Below are 15,000 nucleotides of genomic sequence, written 5' to 3'. Positions count from 1 at the left end.
ATTTTCAATAGTTCAACAAAAGGTTCGAACACATTTGCCCCGGCTCATGATTCAGAAAATGGTGGATTCAGAAATATCATTTTAAAGTCATCGTCGCTGGTATTACGGTGTTTAGATACTCCGCTGTAGGTTGAACACTTTAATTCTGTCGTGAACATATGTTCTCTTTCTCTTTCACTCAGACTCAGAGGTGTTTTAACGTGACGTTTCCTAGTGCCATCGTGATCGAGACAGTTGGACGGACAGACAAGACAACTGATCTGAGAGACAGGGTTTTGTTTGAGAATATTATGGGCTCAGACCTGATGACACAGGTGAGCCGACCAACACGCTCAAAGCTGTGCTCTCTTGTCTTCTCCAAGAAAGCTGTGTTGGTGGTCTGCAAAATCAATTTGCATGTGTGCTCCACCTTCAGCATCTGAATGAAGATTCTCCACAGAGGAAATGTCACCATGCGTAAAATGCAGAAAGAGTTTGGCTAATGCTTTTATTTTTGGTGCAAAAACTCTGAATAATCAACATCTTTTAAAAGAAAATGTAAAAAAAAAAATGTTCAAAATACATATATCTACTTGCAAATTGTAAACTCTTGTAATGTTTGAGAACATATGTGTGCTGCTCAGGCTGTTTCTGTCTCGCTGTCAGATTAAAGTTGTCCTGATCTTGCTGTCTCCACTCGAGCTGAATGTTTATGAAATGCATCAAACTATATGAGTTACGTGTGGACTGAACTGTTTTCAAATCGAACTCGTATTGGAATAGTGAGATTATGTGAGACAAATGTTTGCACAGACGGCAAGAACATTTTGCAGATGGTTTAATGAATGTGTTTTCACCGACAGTCTCCATCGCCATCGTAACAGCTGCCTCGTGCAAAGGAATATCAGCAGGTTATCCAACACTAGTTCACCACGGGATTTCTAAATTAAATGTCAAACATTTTTGACATTTATGAATTCCACAAGGACTCTGATCCAGTCGATAACATTAAGATTATGTCTCCAAACCTATCGCACTACTGGGTCATTGAGGCAGATAAGGAAGACTCTTTTTTTGTTTAAATAAACCCAATTTTCCTTTTGTTTGGGGACAGTTTTTCTTCAGTAAAAGAATTAAATACTGCTGCCAGCACTTATATTGGCAATTATAGGAGATTACAAAGGAACAACTAAAGTAGCCTAAACAAAACCCTTTACAATCATTTGTTAACTCAGACATTAATAGTGAGACGCATTCTTTCTGAGAACTGTTTTGACAAATCACTATCTGATCCCTTATAATCCTTCATTTTCTTCCTGGTTAACTGAGTCAGCTGCTTAAATCCATCTAATTGTTGCTTCCTTGCACTGGGTAGCAAAAAGTGGGCTACAGTTGAAAAATATAGCTTTTCATTCTTGAGTGAGTGAAGTACCACTTTATAAATGCATAAAACATTTATAATGTTGTTTGATAAATACATTCACTATAGTTATAGTTATGCACCAGTGTTTATTCTTTCTATTTGGAAGGGTGATTACGATTCTCTTACTTTCTTATAACTTATAACAACATCCAAATTTTGTTATTAAAGTTTATTTATTAACCATCGATGTTAAAGGGAGGCATTTTGGCATTTATGCTGATTTATCCTTGTTCTTGCTGCCATTAGATGAGTAGACAGATATAATTGGAATGTGCATGTGAAGCTTTACAGACAGTTAGCTTCGCTTAGCATAAAGACCAGAAACGAGGGAACAGCTGGACCTGTCTGAAGGAAACAAAATCCACCTACCAGCTACTCAAAGATTCTTTTATTATGTTTTGTTTTGTTTTTCTTTTTTTCTTTTCTTTGGGAGTGACGTCCTGGAGTGGTTGAATCACACAACAATAACACTGTTGTCTGTGTTCTTGGTTGTTTGTATATAATATATATAGATATATACTGTACTGTATATACTTTATATACTGTGCATTTTATATTTAATATTTAATATTTTTACTGCTATTTTATTGCTTTCTATTATTCTATTATTATCTATTGCTTCCTGTATGCTGCTGTAGCGAAAAAATTTCCCCTCGGGGATTAATAAAGTAACTACCTAACCTACCTAACCTAATGTTACTAAGAGATCAGGATAATGCTGTGTATGTATTTTTATAACATGGGAGAAATGTTCATGTTTTTTCCATTTAAGAATGAAGAAGTCTGCGTTTGCACATGTTTTGATGACAATATTTAGGAAATTTTTGTTTTCTGCTGTAGGGGGCAGCAAAATCACTGCGAGCAAGTTTAAAGCTTTCGTAAAGAAACATGGGAACATTTGAGGAATGCATCTGTGTGTGTCGTCGTGTCTGACGGTTCATGTTTGTACCGTGGTGGTTAGTTTCATTAAGGAACAGAAAACACGGGGTTTTAGATCTTTTAAGAGCACATGACCTTCCAAAGACCATCTCAGTCTTACTTGTCATGCTGTTTCTCATTTTCTCTGTTTAATGCTGACTTCCCCACACACAAACAGTCCCCACATTTTTCCCATCACACCGCCACCCTTTTCAGTTCCATGTTATGTTTATCATTGAAGGCTTCTATTCTTTTTCTTTCGTGGCATGAGGTTAGTTATGTCATGTGGGACCATAAAAAGTCATATTTACCTGTAGATTTAAATGTTTCCGACCCAACCCACACTCTATACGAAGATGAAAAAAAACAACTACAAACTTCAGCAGAAAAAGGAAAACATGATAGAAACATCAGGGGAGGGGAAACAAAAAAAAAATAGGATGTTGTTGTAACAGAACTAACCTGCGGCCAAGTAACTTGTCAATTTATTGATCAGAATATTTTGGAGTATAACTGGTTTAAAAAAAGTGTTCAGTTAAATAAAGTAAATATACTTTTTTTTTTTTTTTTTTTTTTTTTTTTTTTTTTTTTTTAAATAAAATTGCAAAAAAAAAAATCGTATTTCATCATTTAGATGATCAGTATTTTGTCATCGGAATTCTGGACAATATTAGAAAATATCAAATCACGGTATTTACTTTGAGAGGAACTTGTGAAAGTCCGAGAGTCCTTAAATAAACTCAGAATAGGAATGTTTTACTGACTGCATGTTGCGCAATTATTACCAGATTTCAGCAGCATTACAGTATTGGTTATGAAAGTGTTACTATCCAACAACAGTAGAGCTGAGAGGAGGGAGGAACTGAGCTAAGCCAATAAACAGGAATTATTATTATTATTGTTACTATTATTATTATTATTATTATTATTATACTTTATGCTATGCAAATTCAGTCTATAATGATCACATTGCAGACTTTTCTGGCTTGTTTGTTTTGTGTATCGCCATATTTTTAAAAGGGTTTTAAATCGTAATTTTTTGAACACATTTACACCAACAGGCGAGAAGAAATAAACAAGCACAGGACGCAGAACAGCGCTGATCTGGTTTATTTTTGTATTGAGGAGCTGGATGAACTTATGTTGGCAGAGAGGAGGATCAACATGGAGACATTGATAGTAAGGGAAATTGAAGGAGCTCGTAGATATCTTGGGGGGGAAAAGAGAATTACAGACATACAGAAAGTGCCACCACTTTCTTGATGTGGCTGCTTGACAATGAATTTTTTTTTAACATACCTTTCTCCATTTTTGAGGAATCTTTATAGAGAACCTAACTTTGTGTTATAACTCAGATAATTCTTGTTCTTTTTTTTTCTTTTTCTAATATTTTGCATGTATTTTCATAACATGGGACAGGAAACCTGAAGCTTTTTCACCATAAAAGAAAATTTCACATCATATTATTTGCACAATTTCTTCAGTTAACCTAAAAAATACTGTTCAGGACTCTCAGGGCAAATGTGTTTTCTGCTGTAGGGGGCAGCAAAAGTATTGCTAGGGGAGGTTTCATTTGCCTTCTCTTCTGCTGATGATCAGCAATGTTAGGTTCCGTATCTAAACGTAGAGGAAAATAGAAAGACAGCGCGAGCGAGAGAGTGCTTGTACTTTTGAAGTGACAATAGAGACAGTGACTTCCCTGTTAGAAACCCCAGCACATCACAACTGCGTTTCTTTTTTTGTTTTGGTCTAAAAAAAAGGCCCATATGTAATCCTGACCACAGAAATATGAAAACAGTGTAATTAAAACTTTATATATTTGGATTGCCTTCACTGAACCAAAAAAAATGACATGGTTCCTCTTAAGCCTTTGTCTGCCATTTCATCACTTCAAGAATATTCGTTATAGTACTGTTTCTATGAAACCATGTTATTGCTTCATATGTTATATATTACAGCACCTCGCTGAGTAATGCTGTATCACTTCCTTTGATCAAAGATGAAAAATAGCATATCTAATACAACTTCTTTGACATGCAGATGCAAGTTACAAATGCAGACAACCACAATTCAACTGTTACGTCACAGACACAAAAGAAACCAATCCAGCATTTTGGAATTTGGAAAAAAAAACTTGAGTTAGCTGTCATTGGCGATATTCAATATTCTTAAAAAAAAAAAAAAAAGCTTGGGAACTTTTTAGGAATGTATCTGTGTATGTCATTGTGCCTGATGGTGTGTTCATGTTTGCACATGGATGCTTAGTTTCATTAAGGAACTGAAAACGTGGGTTTTTATGTGCGTCCTGGAGCATATATGACCCTCTGAAAACTGAATCTTACTTGATAAGTTTCTAATTTTCTCTGTTTCATGCTAACTTCCCCATCTTGCTCTGTCACTCCCACACACAAACAGTCCCCACATTTTTCCCATCACACTTCTCAGTTGTCATTCCTCATAATATTTAAATTACTGAAGCAAGTGTCATGTGGGAACACTAAATGTCAAACTTGCATTTATGTTGTGACATTTCAAACAATGGTGGGCCTCAAAGACCTACAACAGCAAAAGTTCCTGACCTGGACAAACTCGCTAAGAGGATGTAAAAGGGAAAACATAAAAGAAACCTCAGGAGATGAATAATTAGACCAAAAGAACTTTGACTGCACAAATCCAGGCGTTCAAAGCTGGTAGAGATTCACCCAAGAAGACCTGAAGCTGTAACTGCAGCCAAAAGAGGCCTCTACAAAGTATAGGATTAAGGGACGGAATACTTTTTGTCAATGAGAGATTTTAGGGGGAAAAAAACAGCAAAATCGAATCTGTCATATGTCTGTCTCAATATAACCATGTACTTCCCGTTCAGTAAGAACCACAAACATTCCCTCTAACATTTCTCCTTTTGCAAACTGTGCAGATCTGATCAGCTGATCATGTTTGATCAGAAAACAGCTGTTTGTGATTTCCACAAATCCCAGTGTAATCTCTCCTGGGAGGTCTGGGCTTTATGAATTATCATGTGATGGTAAATACACCAACTGCAGGGTAACATTGTGATCAGTTCATGACCCACCCACACCCAAATAAAAAGAACTGTTGCTGCATCAGCTCTACTCCTCCTAAAATAAACAAGAGACCCAAGATTCATTTATTTATTCTTTGCATTTGCAGTTTAAATCTTATTAGCGATCTCACTCACTGCACGCTGCCTGCTAAACGTTAATGTCAAAATGCTCACATGCTCACAACCACAAACATACTAATGTTTAGTAGGTGCATCGTTTACCACATTCCAATTTACCCTGTTAGCATGCTAGTCTGTGCTAATTAGCGCGACATGCGTATACGTTTTGCCTCGCCTAGGCATGACAAGAAGGAGGTCGTGTTGAAAAGTACAAAGTCCACAAGGGAAGAGGTCAAACAGGACTTTTAACCAAGAGACCAGCGTTCGCCTCTGTGTGACAGACTTATTTTAAAGCAACCTGTGATCTTTTTCTAAACCTAACCACATGGGTTTTTTTTTTTTTTGGTGCTTGAACGTAAGGCACCTTACTTTTCACGGTATACTCCGGTGGACTGATGGATGTATTGCTGAACATGCTTTGACGTGATACTCGGTTAATTTTTAGAGCACAGCAGCGGTGATTTGCTGCCATTTGGCCACTCGAGCATCGAACAGGTTCAGGTCAAGGCTCTACAGGCCAGTCGAGTTCCTCAACACCAAAAACTGACTGACAATGTATGCAGACAAGAGTTTTCAAATATCTTATCCAGATAAATTTTAATAAAAATGTACCTGAACAACCTTCTAGCTGGTGAAAAATTTGCAGTGATGCATATTCTACTTCTCGATATGTCAAATTTGACTCATATATGGAGTTCTCTATTATTCTTTCTTAAGAACTGTAAAAATAGAAACACAATTGTGAACGGGAAAGGAAGTCAGCCACAGTAATCTGCGTCCCTGGCCTATTGACCACCTTGAAATTATACAGCTGTAACGCCAGATAAAACCGAGTGATCCGGGCGTTGGTATCTTTCATGCGGTGGAGCCGCTGGAGCGGAGCGTGGTCCGAACAGAGGGTGAATGGGCGTCCCATGATGGTCGTAGCCCACTGGCCAGGCACTCCTTCTCCACCGTGCTGTACCTGGCCTACCTCTCCATTAGCTGATGTACAGAACAGGGCGGTCGACCCCCGTACCTGCTGGGACAAAACGGCCCCCAGCCCTCTGTTCGACGCATCAGTCTGCAGGGTATAGGGGAGAGAGAAGTTAGGTGTGTGGAGGAGTGGTTCCCCACAGAGAGCCTGTTTCACCCTCTCAAACGCCCGCTGGCACTGCTCCGTCCACTGGACCGGATCTGAGGCACCTTTCCGTACCGTACCGTACCTCCCTCCGTCCAACTGCACACTTGCCTGGGTTGGCGGTGAGCCCAGCCTGCCTCATGGACTCCAGCACCGCGCTGACCCGCTGCACATGCTCCGCCCAGGTGGTGCTGTGGATGATGACATCATCCAGGTAGGCGGCAGCATATGCAGCACGCGGACGCAGCACCCGGTCCATGAGGCGTTGGAAAGTGGCCGGGGCACCGAACAACCCAAAGGGAAGCGTGGTGAATTGGTATAATCCAAATAGCGCGGAGAAAGCTGTTTTTTCCTTGGACTCTGGCGAGGGAGGAATCTGCCAGTAGCCCTTGGTTAAATCCAGTGTCGTAAAGAAACGTGCAGTGCCCAGTCGGTCCACGAGTTCGTCGACCCGGGGCATTGGGTACGCATCAGATCGTGACAACAATGTACTTACTAAAGAAATTTACCTAATGAAGTAAATGATTCTGGTTAGGTGGCACCTTAGGGAAATAGTCGGGTATCAGGACCACTTTATAGAAATCTGAATTTTGTGGCATGTAAACACCTCATTCAGGGTTCGGAATTTTCTTGTACAGAGCGGTTGTGATGGCCAAAACAAAATCCAGACACAGCATAGAGTTGGATACTGATATGATCATATGTACAGGGACATGAAGATTTAAAACCAGGATACTTTCAAGGATGTAAACACAATTCTGTTGCACACTATGTTAGTTTGACTTAATGCAGCACCAATGTGGTTGCTAATGAAAACATCGGTGCAGGAAATCACTCTCCCCACCGCGTCCTGTCACTGTCAGTCTTAAACTGTTTTCTGTCTCAAGTCTTTCAAAAGCATGACGTGGGAAATTCCATTGCGTCTATTCTCACTGGGGATTCATACTGTATTCATGAGATTACAATCTGATTGGCTGGTGACGGTGTGCCTGCTCTGGTAAAAAAAAAAAAAAAAAAAAAAAAAAAAAAAATTATTGTGATACCTGCACCTCCAGCTTCCAGGTCCCTGAAGTAGTTAGAAACCCATCCCTCTCGCCCCCCCCCCCCTCCTCTCTCTCTCTCTCTCTCTCTCTCTCTCTCTCTCTCTCTCTCTCTCTCTCTCTCTCTCTCTCTCCCCCCCCCCACACACACACACACACGTGTTACTTGGGGATTCCAGGATTTTGCAGTCATTTTGCCAGAATGAAACATCTGGATGATACTGAGCTTTTTTTAGGTTTGTGTTGAAATACACAAATGCCTTACCCGATCTAATCTTATCCTCCCACTCACACGCACACACACACGCACACACACACACACACACACACACACACACACACACACACACACACAAAATCACACACAAAAAGTACTCCGCTAATTTGGCAACTAGGTGGACACTCAGAATATTTTCATCAGTATCTCCATTGTGCCACTTTTGCCAGGCCTGCTGGGTTCAAAGTGTAAAGGGGAAAATGAGCCTGTCTTTGACCGTGTCGGAATATAGTGAAGTTGGAGGCAATGTATCTTCTCTCCCTTTCGCTTTCCACCGAACACTCTGCCTTTGGCGCACTTGCGCAATAGTGAGGAGAGCTGTGGAAAGTCTCAGCGACTCGTTTTCCCACCTACTGCAAGTGCAGTAAAGGAGTGTGTGGGCGACAGGGAAACCCATGACTTCCGCATTTTCCTCTGTGTCTGAAACTGAGTGCACGTAGCCTAAGAAGTAGAGTATAAAACATCATGGTGCTTTTAGTCGAGACATTCACTCCAGGACTCGGACTGGGCGCGTGATATTGGGCTGACCATCTTGTGGAGATAAACCACCCAGCATTTGGAGCTCTACAACTTTTAAAGAGAACCTACAGGCCGATTGTGAGGACTTTCAAATAAAAATAATGGACGTTGAATCTCTCCAGGAAAGAGGCCGGCGACGTGGAAGCTGCCTGGACATTTTTCTCGTCGTTTCCATCGTTGTGCTGTTTGTGGCGGTCACAGCTTTGGCCACCGGTGAAGCGATGGTTGTGATGGAGCTGTGGTCCAAAGGGGATTCCTCGAGTTTGAGCGCTCGGAGGTCAAACTTGACACCAGGTCCGAGTTTCCCTGCATATAAGGTAAACAAGGTTATTATTTATCATTATTTTCATAAAGTGTGTAAAGCTAAAGCTAATTGTTTTGCGTTTAACCCATGACCTCTGCACATTTTAATCCACATATTTTTTTTTCTGTTTTGTCAATAGATGCAGAATTTTGCCTACCTGGAAGCCATTTCAAGTAAGTTTTGTGTTTATGTAATATAATAATATCTCCATGTTAGAAAAAAAAAAAAAAAACTTAATTTGCATCATAAATGGGAAATAAAAATGTATTCATAGACGTCTTTGGTCTTGACTAAATCTGTTCGGACAACAATTAAAAGAAATGCAACTTCCAAACCTGATGTTAAGTGTGTAAACATCATCTAAAGTAAATGTGTTTGTCTCCTCCATCAGGCAAGTTGGGGAACTCCACAATGAAGTGGGCTTCAGTCCACTACGGTGATGGGACCTCTGTAGGAAGCAACTTCATCTTCAACTCAGAGCAGGATTCACTGACGCCAGAACAGGTGGGGAACTACTTCATGTACCTTGATCTCAAGCTGACCTGCACCTTCAAATGCAGCGCAGGCCTCCTCAGGGTGCAAGTCAATGATAAGCTCACCTGCGAGGTGGAGCTCCGGCCGAATTCAACATCTGCGAGCAAAAAGTGCTGGACTGTGAGCTGGTTGGATCAGCCGAAACTGATCACTCAGATGACTGTCCCAAAGGAAGGACTGCAGAACTGGAAACTGGAGCTACTTGGCTCAGGATTTGGGATATTCCTCGTGGACTGATGTGGATGCTGTCGCTGTGCAACAGCAGTTGTCCAGATATAGAGGTGCCCTGTGGGTCACCAGCATGTGATTGTCGATGAAAACAGGCACTGGTGCCATTTTCAGAGCAATGACAAGGTTTCTTGCAAACTGAGGGTGAAAGACAAAGAACCTTAGTGGGATTTAAAGGAGGAATCTCCGGAGAAGTTTCAATTATGACAATGCAAACAGGAAATGGAAAAGACTAGACACTCACCTCACTGTGTAAATACTGTATAATATATTTATTTGTTGATATGGAACTATTTATACACTTATATTTATAATGATGTCGCCATATTCTATCTAGAAATGTATTTTGATGTAGACGCCACTACATAAGAACTAAGTGCAATACACTGATTTTAATCTGCCTACTTTGGGTTAAATGTAACTTTATAGTTCAGATTTTATAAATTGCACAGAGCATAAAGTTGTTGTTTACAGAAATGTGTGGTTTTACAATACTGCCTAAGGAACTGCATTTAGCTCCACTGTAGTTAGTCATTGACTCATAAAATATCTTCTGATTATAGGTAACCGTGACGCTGGATTTAAAATAACTTTTGCAGAAACATAAGCGGATTAAAAACTATCCTATTGTAATCCAAACATGGTCAGATTGACAAAACTGATTGTATGTTCATTTGTTTATTTTGCCAAGGACAATGCACATTGTATGCAGGGACTCATGAATTGAGAACACGTTTTACTTTTGAAAAATATGTAAGTCCTATGGACGAACTACTCACTGTTGAATGTACTCTTTTGTAATCCATAATAAACAGGAATACAATAAACCCGGAGCTCATTTAAATTGGAAAATGACGAGTGTGAAAGTGATTGCAACGAGTGGAATTTATGAAAGGTTTGTCAGTGAGGGAAAGTTCTCTGCTGTTACGCAGCTTGTAGCGGGAACTGGATGCACATCACATCCTGTTTATTTACCATCAAATGTGGTTTAGAAAAAACAAATGTGTGGGCCAGCGAACAAACACAAGTTCACCTTGTGTTATACAGACCAAAGGTGGAGATGTCAAGTGAAAATGAATGTGAGATCCTATTGTGATCTATCAGGTCTATAAGCAGGAGATATGTTCTCGTATTTTGTTTAAAAGGAAATGCTGAATACAATTTAAAGATACATTTAATTAGATCATTACTTTTGAAGAGAAGTTCACATTTAATGGAGGTGATAAATCTGGATGCACTCTTCAAAATCCCAAATGGTGTGTCGCATAGTTACCTTTCATTTAGTGTTTGGGTGTTTTTGTTTTGTATGTTTCCCTCAGGAATTGATGGAGAACAACAAAAGAGCCAAAAGAGAGTGAATCTGGTGGACACACCTCAAAATGAATGATAGTGTTCCTCTGTCACTGCAGGATGTGTACATAAATGTTGATATATACGAGTTCCACAGGGTTCTATGCAAGGTCCCATGCTTTTCACAATATACATGTTTCCCTTAGGTAATATTAGGAAGGACTGCATACATTTCCATGGCTATTCCCACCTTATATTTATCTATGAAGTCTGACAAAACAGCCTGCATGACCTGTAAGTTTCTACTTCTAAATCCAGATAAAACTGTAGTTATTGTCTTTGGCCCTGAACGCCTCGATACTCATTATCCATTCACTTATTGGATAATCTTCAGTTCCCCTGTGAAGAACATTGGAGTTGTTTTTGACTGGATGTCGTTTAATTCAAACATAAAGGAAGGTCTCTAGGACTGCCTTCTTTTATATGTGTAATATTAAAACTCAGGAACATCCTGTTTCATCGCGATGCACAAAAAGTAGTCCATGGTCACTTCCAGGTTTGAATATTATAATTTTTTACAATCATAATGTCCCGATAACTCTCTGAAAAGTCCCCAGTTGATTGAAACTGCTGCAGCGAGAGTTCTGACTGGATTTAACAAGAGAAGTCACATTTTTTCCATATTAGTTTCTCTTCATTTGAAATCAAGAATAGAATTTAAAGTCTTTCAACTTACCTACAAAGCCCTTAATACCCCATTTCCATCTTATACAGTACCAAAGACCTCAGAGTACCATATTATTCGAACAGAACACTTCCTGCTCAGAGTGCAGGCTTTCAAAAGTAGATTGCAAGGCAGAGATTTCAGCTATCAAGCTTCCCTTCTGTCGAACCAGCTCCCAGTCTGAGTTCAGTAGACCATCCCTCTACTTTTAAGATTAGGGTTCAAACTTTATTTGATAAATGTTATCGGATTTGAAATCAGATTTTATCAGCTGAAATTAAATTGCGGGTTTTTTTTGTCTTCTTAGAGTAAAATATTGAAAACAAAAGGAGACATTTATAATTAAAACATACACATTTTTTTTATTTCACCCTCAACTTGTATTAATTGAATGGAGTACAGGCCAATATATTTTTTGGATACGGCTGCAGCCAATGAAATTGTTCCTTCAACAAGTGACCAAACAAACATTCACTGGGCACAAGTTTTCAGGCTCCAGTAGCTATTTAGCTGCCCAGGTACGGGACATTTTGTATATTATCCTTTGGTATGGTTAAATACTGAGAGACTTCTTGTCACATACACCACAGTGTGAGTTTATTTAGTTGCCTCTTTTCCTCACAGCATAACACCCACACCCTGGCAGCCCTCCAGCTGCTGTCAATCAAACAGACACCAGGCCCTTCCAGGTGGCTGATAGGTAAAGAAGCATTTCTCATATCTTTCCATGGTCTTTTTTTAAATTTTAATAATAACAAAATTAAAAAAAATATAATAAAAAACGATTAACAAGATAAAACAAAACAAAAAATGGACATTATATTTGGCTTCAAAAAAGGATATTAAATGTAATTTAACTTGACTTTAAAATACTTAGAAGTTGGCTTTGTGAATGTTTCACACATTCAACAAAGTTGACCTCAAAGTTACATACAGTATATTTCATTAACACTGAATGTAAACAAAACTTGTATTTGTTTACAAGAAAATGTCACAATGCACCTCTGAAAGGACATTTACTTGTTTGCACCCGACTTCATTGTGTTCATTCCAAAAGTTCCAAGAAGTACAGAGTGACACTAAATAGAAAGTTATTTAATGCACAAGTAGCTCAAAATTGTTCTGAAGTGTAGCACTTGAGTTACACACACTTGATACCTCTCAGCGCTGCAAGAGACGAGCAACAGCAAGTTGTGTTTTTATACCCATTCGCTTTCACACACAGGAGTATCTTAGTGAGTGTTTGTTTTGCTCAGATGCAGATTAAATCTGTCTCAGCGGAAGTAACCCAGAATTTTGAAATGTAACCGAGGTTAGAGTTTCTACTCATACTTCTAAGTAAGTAGTAATTTGGTTGCCAGTCTCTTGACCTTCCCTTACTCATCTGTCACGCTTTTCTTTTTCTTTTCCATACCCATTCCCAGGCAGATTCACTTATCTTGCCCTCATTACTAATCATCTCTGTAGCTGTGTATGTTGTGTTTTTTTCATTTGAAACTGCTTTGTCTGTGAAACTTCTTTCCCCTGTACAATGCAAGAGGAGCTGAGTCAGTGATACCTTAGTGTACTACCCACAACCCCCATTGCTCTTCACTGCATCCTTACTCAACCACATCCTGCGCCTCAAGCACATACTGCCTTGCAGGAATTTATTCATGTTTCATATCTATAGATCTGCAAATGTGTGATGTGGCTTGTCTGCAATTTATCTGTGTGCGTTAGTATTTGAGCAGAAAAGACACCCGGTGAGCTTCTGATTATCTCTCATAAACCTGCTTCATTGATCTTGTTGTCTTTCCTGATACAAGAAACTGATGCCACCTCTTATCTTGTTTGATAAGAAATTGTATTTTATTGTCAAAACAAAAATATGTTGCAAAATATCAAGTAGGATAATATAGCCTGAATATCAGATACTGTTTATATCACAACTATTTGTTGTTTTCCTCCATGATACAAAGACATCCATCAAGTACAGCATATATTAAATGTATTATGTATATATATTATATCTATGTAACAAATGAGCACAACATATGGTGTAAATTAATACAAACAAAATAACATCTCAAAATGGGACAGAGAAATTTCTACATGCCGCTAAGAAGATATCATAAAGGCCCCCATGAAGTTTTCAGTGAGCCCTAGACGCATCTTCTGTATGTTGTCCAATGTGACAAAAATTTTATCTCCACTCTCCAGGTGGTAAATCCCAGCCAGGAAACTGTTCCACAGATCCTCCATTTCTGAAGCCTTTTCACGTTTTGGGGTCCAGCAGCGGAAACTACGTGGAAACATGGCAGAAGTGTGACAAAAAACAAAGTCACCTCCTTGTAGTGAAGATGGAAGTGATGTTAGCATGCCCAAATATAGACAGAAGTGAAGCTACAAACAGGTGCCAAACAAGTAAAGCACACAACAGGAAGGAGGAAGGAAGTAAGAAGTGGTACAGTGACAAACCTTTTTGATTTCATTAGTTCTATCGGATGGCCATAGGCGCTGGTGTTTTTCATGACACGGTGCTGGATGAGCAAACACTCCTCGACAGCATTTACTTGCACTTTGGAGTAGAGGTAGTAGTAACCTTTCTTCTCGATTATCAACTGGCCTTTGTCGTACTCCATGTTTTGTGTGAAGGCCTCACCTTCTTTTATCCACTGCACCACATTGTTCTCCCCCAATGCATTGTTGGGGCCTGAGACAAAGGTGACAAACAAAGGGAGAAAAAAGCTTTTTGAACTCGGAAAATGAAAAACTTGAGCTGAATTGTTGAGCTAAAGTGTCGAGAGAGCTCTCACCCAACAGGTGCGCAAAGGGCCTCTTTTGTGCCTGTGTCAGCACCCTGGGGATCTCATTGGACACTAAGAGGGTCGCATCAACCAATAAATCAATCAATGAAAAAAGGAACACATCGGAATTTACATATTTGGTATTTTAACTGTGAATATCTTTTGTAGTTAAATCTTTTGACAATATACTTTTTGTTGTTGTTGTTATTTCCCAGACAGTTTCTTAGAACATGAGGCACGGTAAGTTACGATAATAATGTGTTAGTCAATACCTTTAGACCCCACTTGACTCAGTATGATGCCACTCTGGAATGAAAGAAAAAGTTACAAGTCAGAACTAAACACATACCTGGCAGTTTCACTCAATACCAACAGACACGCAATACTGCACACCCATGCTCACCTCCTGGCCAGATATTTTGGGACTGGAAAAGTTCTGAATGTGAAGATGAGGTCTAGAGACAGAAAATGCCTGCAGGGAGACACCAACAACAACAAAATTAAGAGTGACAATTATAGAATGAGCACATCAGTGAGTAAGAAAGTCTATGTGTGTGTTTGCAAGCAAAGTGTCAAAAGTTTCTGTAAGAACAGGAAGTGTTTCACTTTGTAGAGGTGTGGAAATATGGAAAAGTCCATAGACTGTCAATGCAAGCACAATATTGCTGTAT

General features: G+C 39.3%; 2 protein-coding genes across 2 annotated transcripts in view; one reads left to right on the top strand and one right to left on the bottom strand.

Moving 5' to 3' along the window:
* Positions 1–8,344: 8,344 nt before the first annotated feature.
* On the top strand, positions 8,345–10,354 carry LOC138209137 (uncharacterized). The gene is made up of 3 exons (XM_069167518.1): positions 8,345–8,777; positions 8,904–8,937; positions 9,156–10,354. The coding sequence occupies exons 1-3, from the start codon at positions 8,562–8,564 to the stop codon at positions 9,533–9,535; spliced, it is 630 nt and encodes a 209-aa protein (XP_069023619.1). The 5' UTR covers positions 8,345–8,561; the 3' UTR covers positions 9,536–10,354.
* Positions 10,355–13,384: 3,030 nt separating this feature from the next.
* Positions 13,385–15,000, bottom strand: part of LOC138209088 (tumor necrosis factor ligand superfamily member 14-like) — a 2,983-nt gene continuing 1,367 nt past the window's right edge. The window contains exons 3-7 of the mRNA XM_069167448.1: positions 14,733–14,801; positions 14,602–14,635; positions 14,339–14,401; positions 14,001–14,235; positions 13,385–13,824 (exon numbers count right to left, since the gene is read on the bottom strand). Coding sequence (XP_069023549.1) covers positions 13,641–13,824; positions 14,001–14,235; positions 14,339–14,401; positions 14,602–14,635; positions 14,733–14,801 — 585 coding nt within the window. The 3' untranslated portion in view covers positions 13,385–13,640. The remainder of the gene's footprint in view (positions 13,825–14,000; positions 14,236–14,338; positions 14,402–14,601; positions 14,636–14,732; positions 14,802–15,000) is intronic.

Source organism: Embiotoca jacksoni, unplaced genomic scaffold (assembly GCF_022577435.1).
Source record: "Embiotoca jacksoni isolate LCO1_2020_lvr unplaced genomic scaffold, fEmbJac1.0.p SCAF_4, whole genome shotgun sequence".
Taxonomy (NCBI): domain Eukaryota; kingdom Metazoa; phylum Chordata; class Actinopteri; family Embiotocidae; genus Embiotoca; species Embiotoca jacksoni.
Note: the sequence above shows the minus strand (reverse complement) of the source record. Positions and strands in the feature narration are given on the sequence as shown.

Excerpts from the sequence above, each read along its gene's own strand:
- LOC138209137 (XM_069167518.1), top strand. The coding sequence starts at position 8,562 with ATGGACGTTGAATCTCTCCAGGAAAGAGGCCGGCGACGTGGAAGCTGC. Across the intron at positions 8,778-8,903 it reads CGAGTTTCCCTGCATATAAG|ATGCAGAATTTTGCCTACCT; the intron begins GTAAACAAGGTT and ends TTTTGTCAATAG. Across the intron at positions 8,938-9,155 it reads CTACCTGGAAGCCATTTCAA|GCAAGTTGGGGAACTCCACA; the intron begins GTAAGTTTTGTG and ends CTCCTCCATCAG.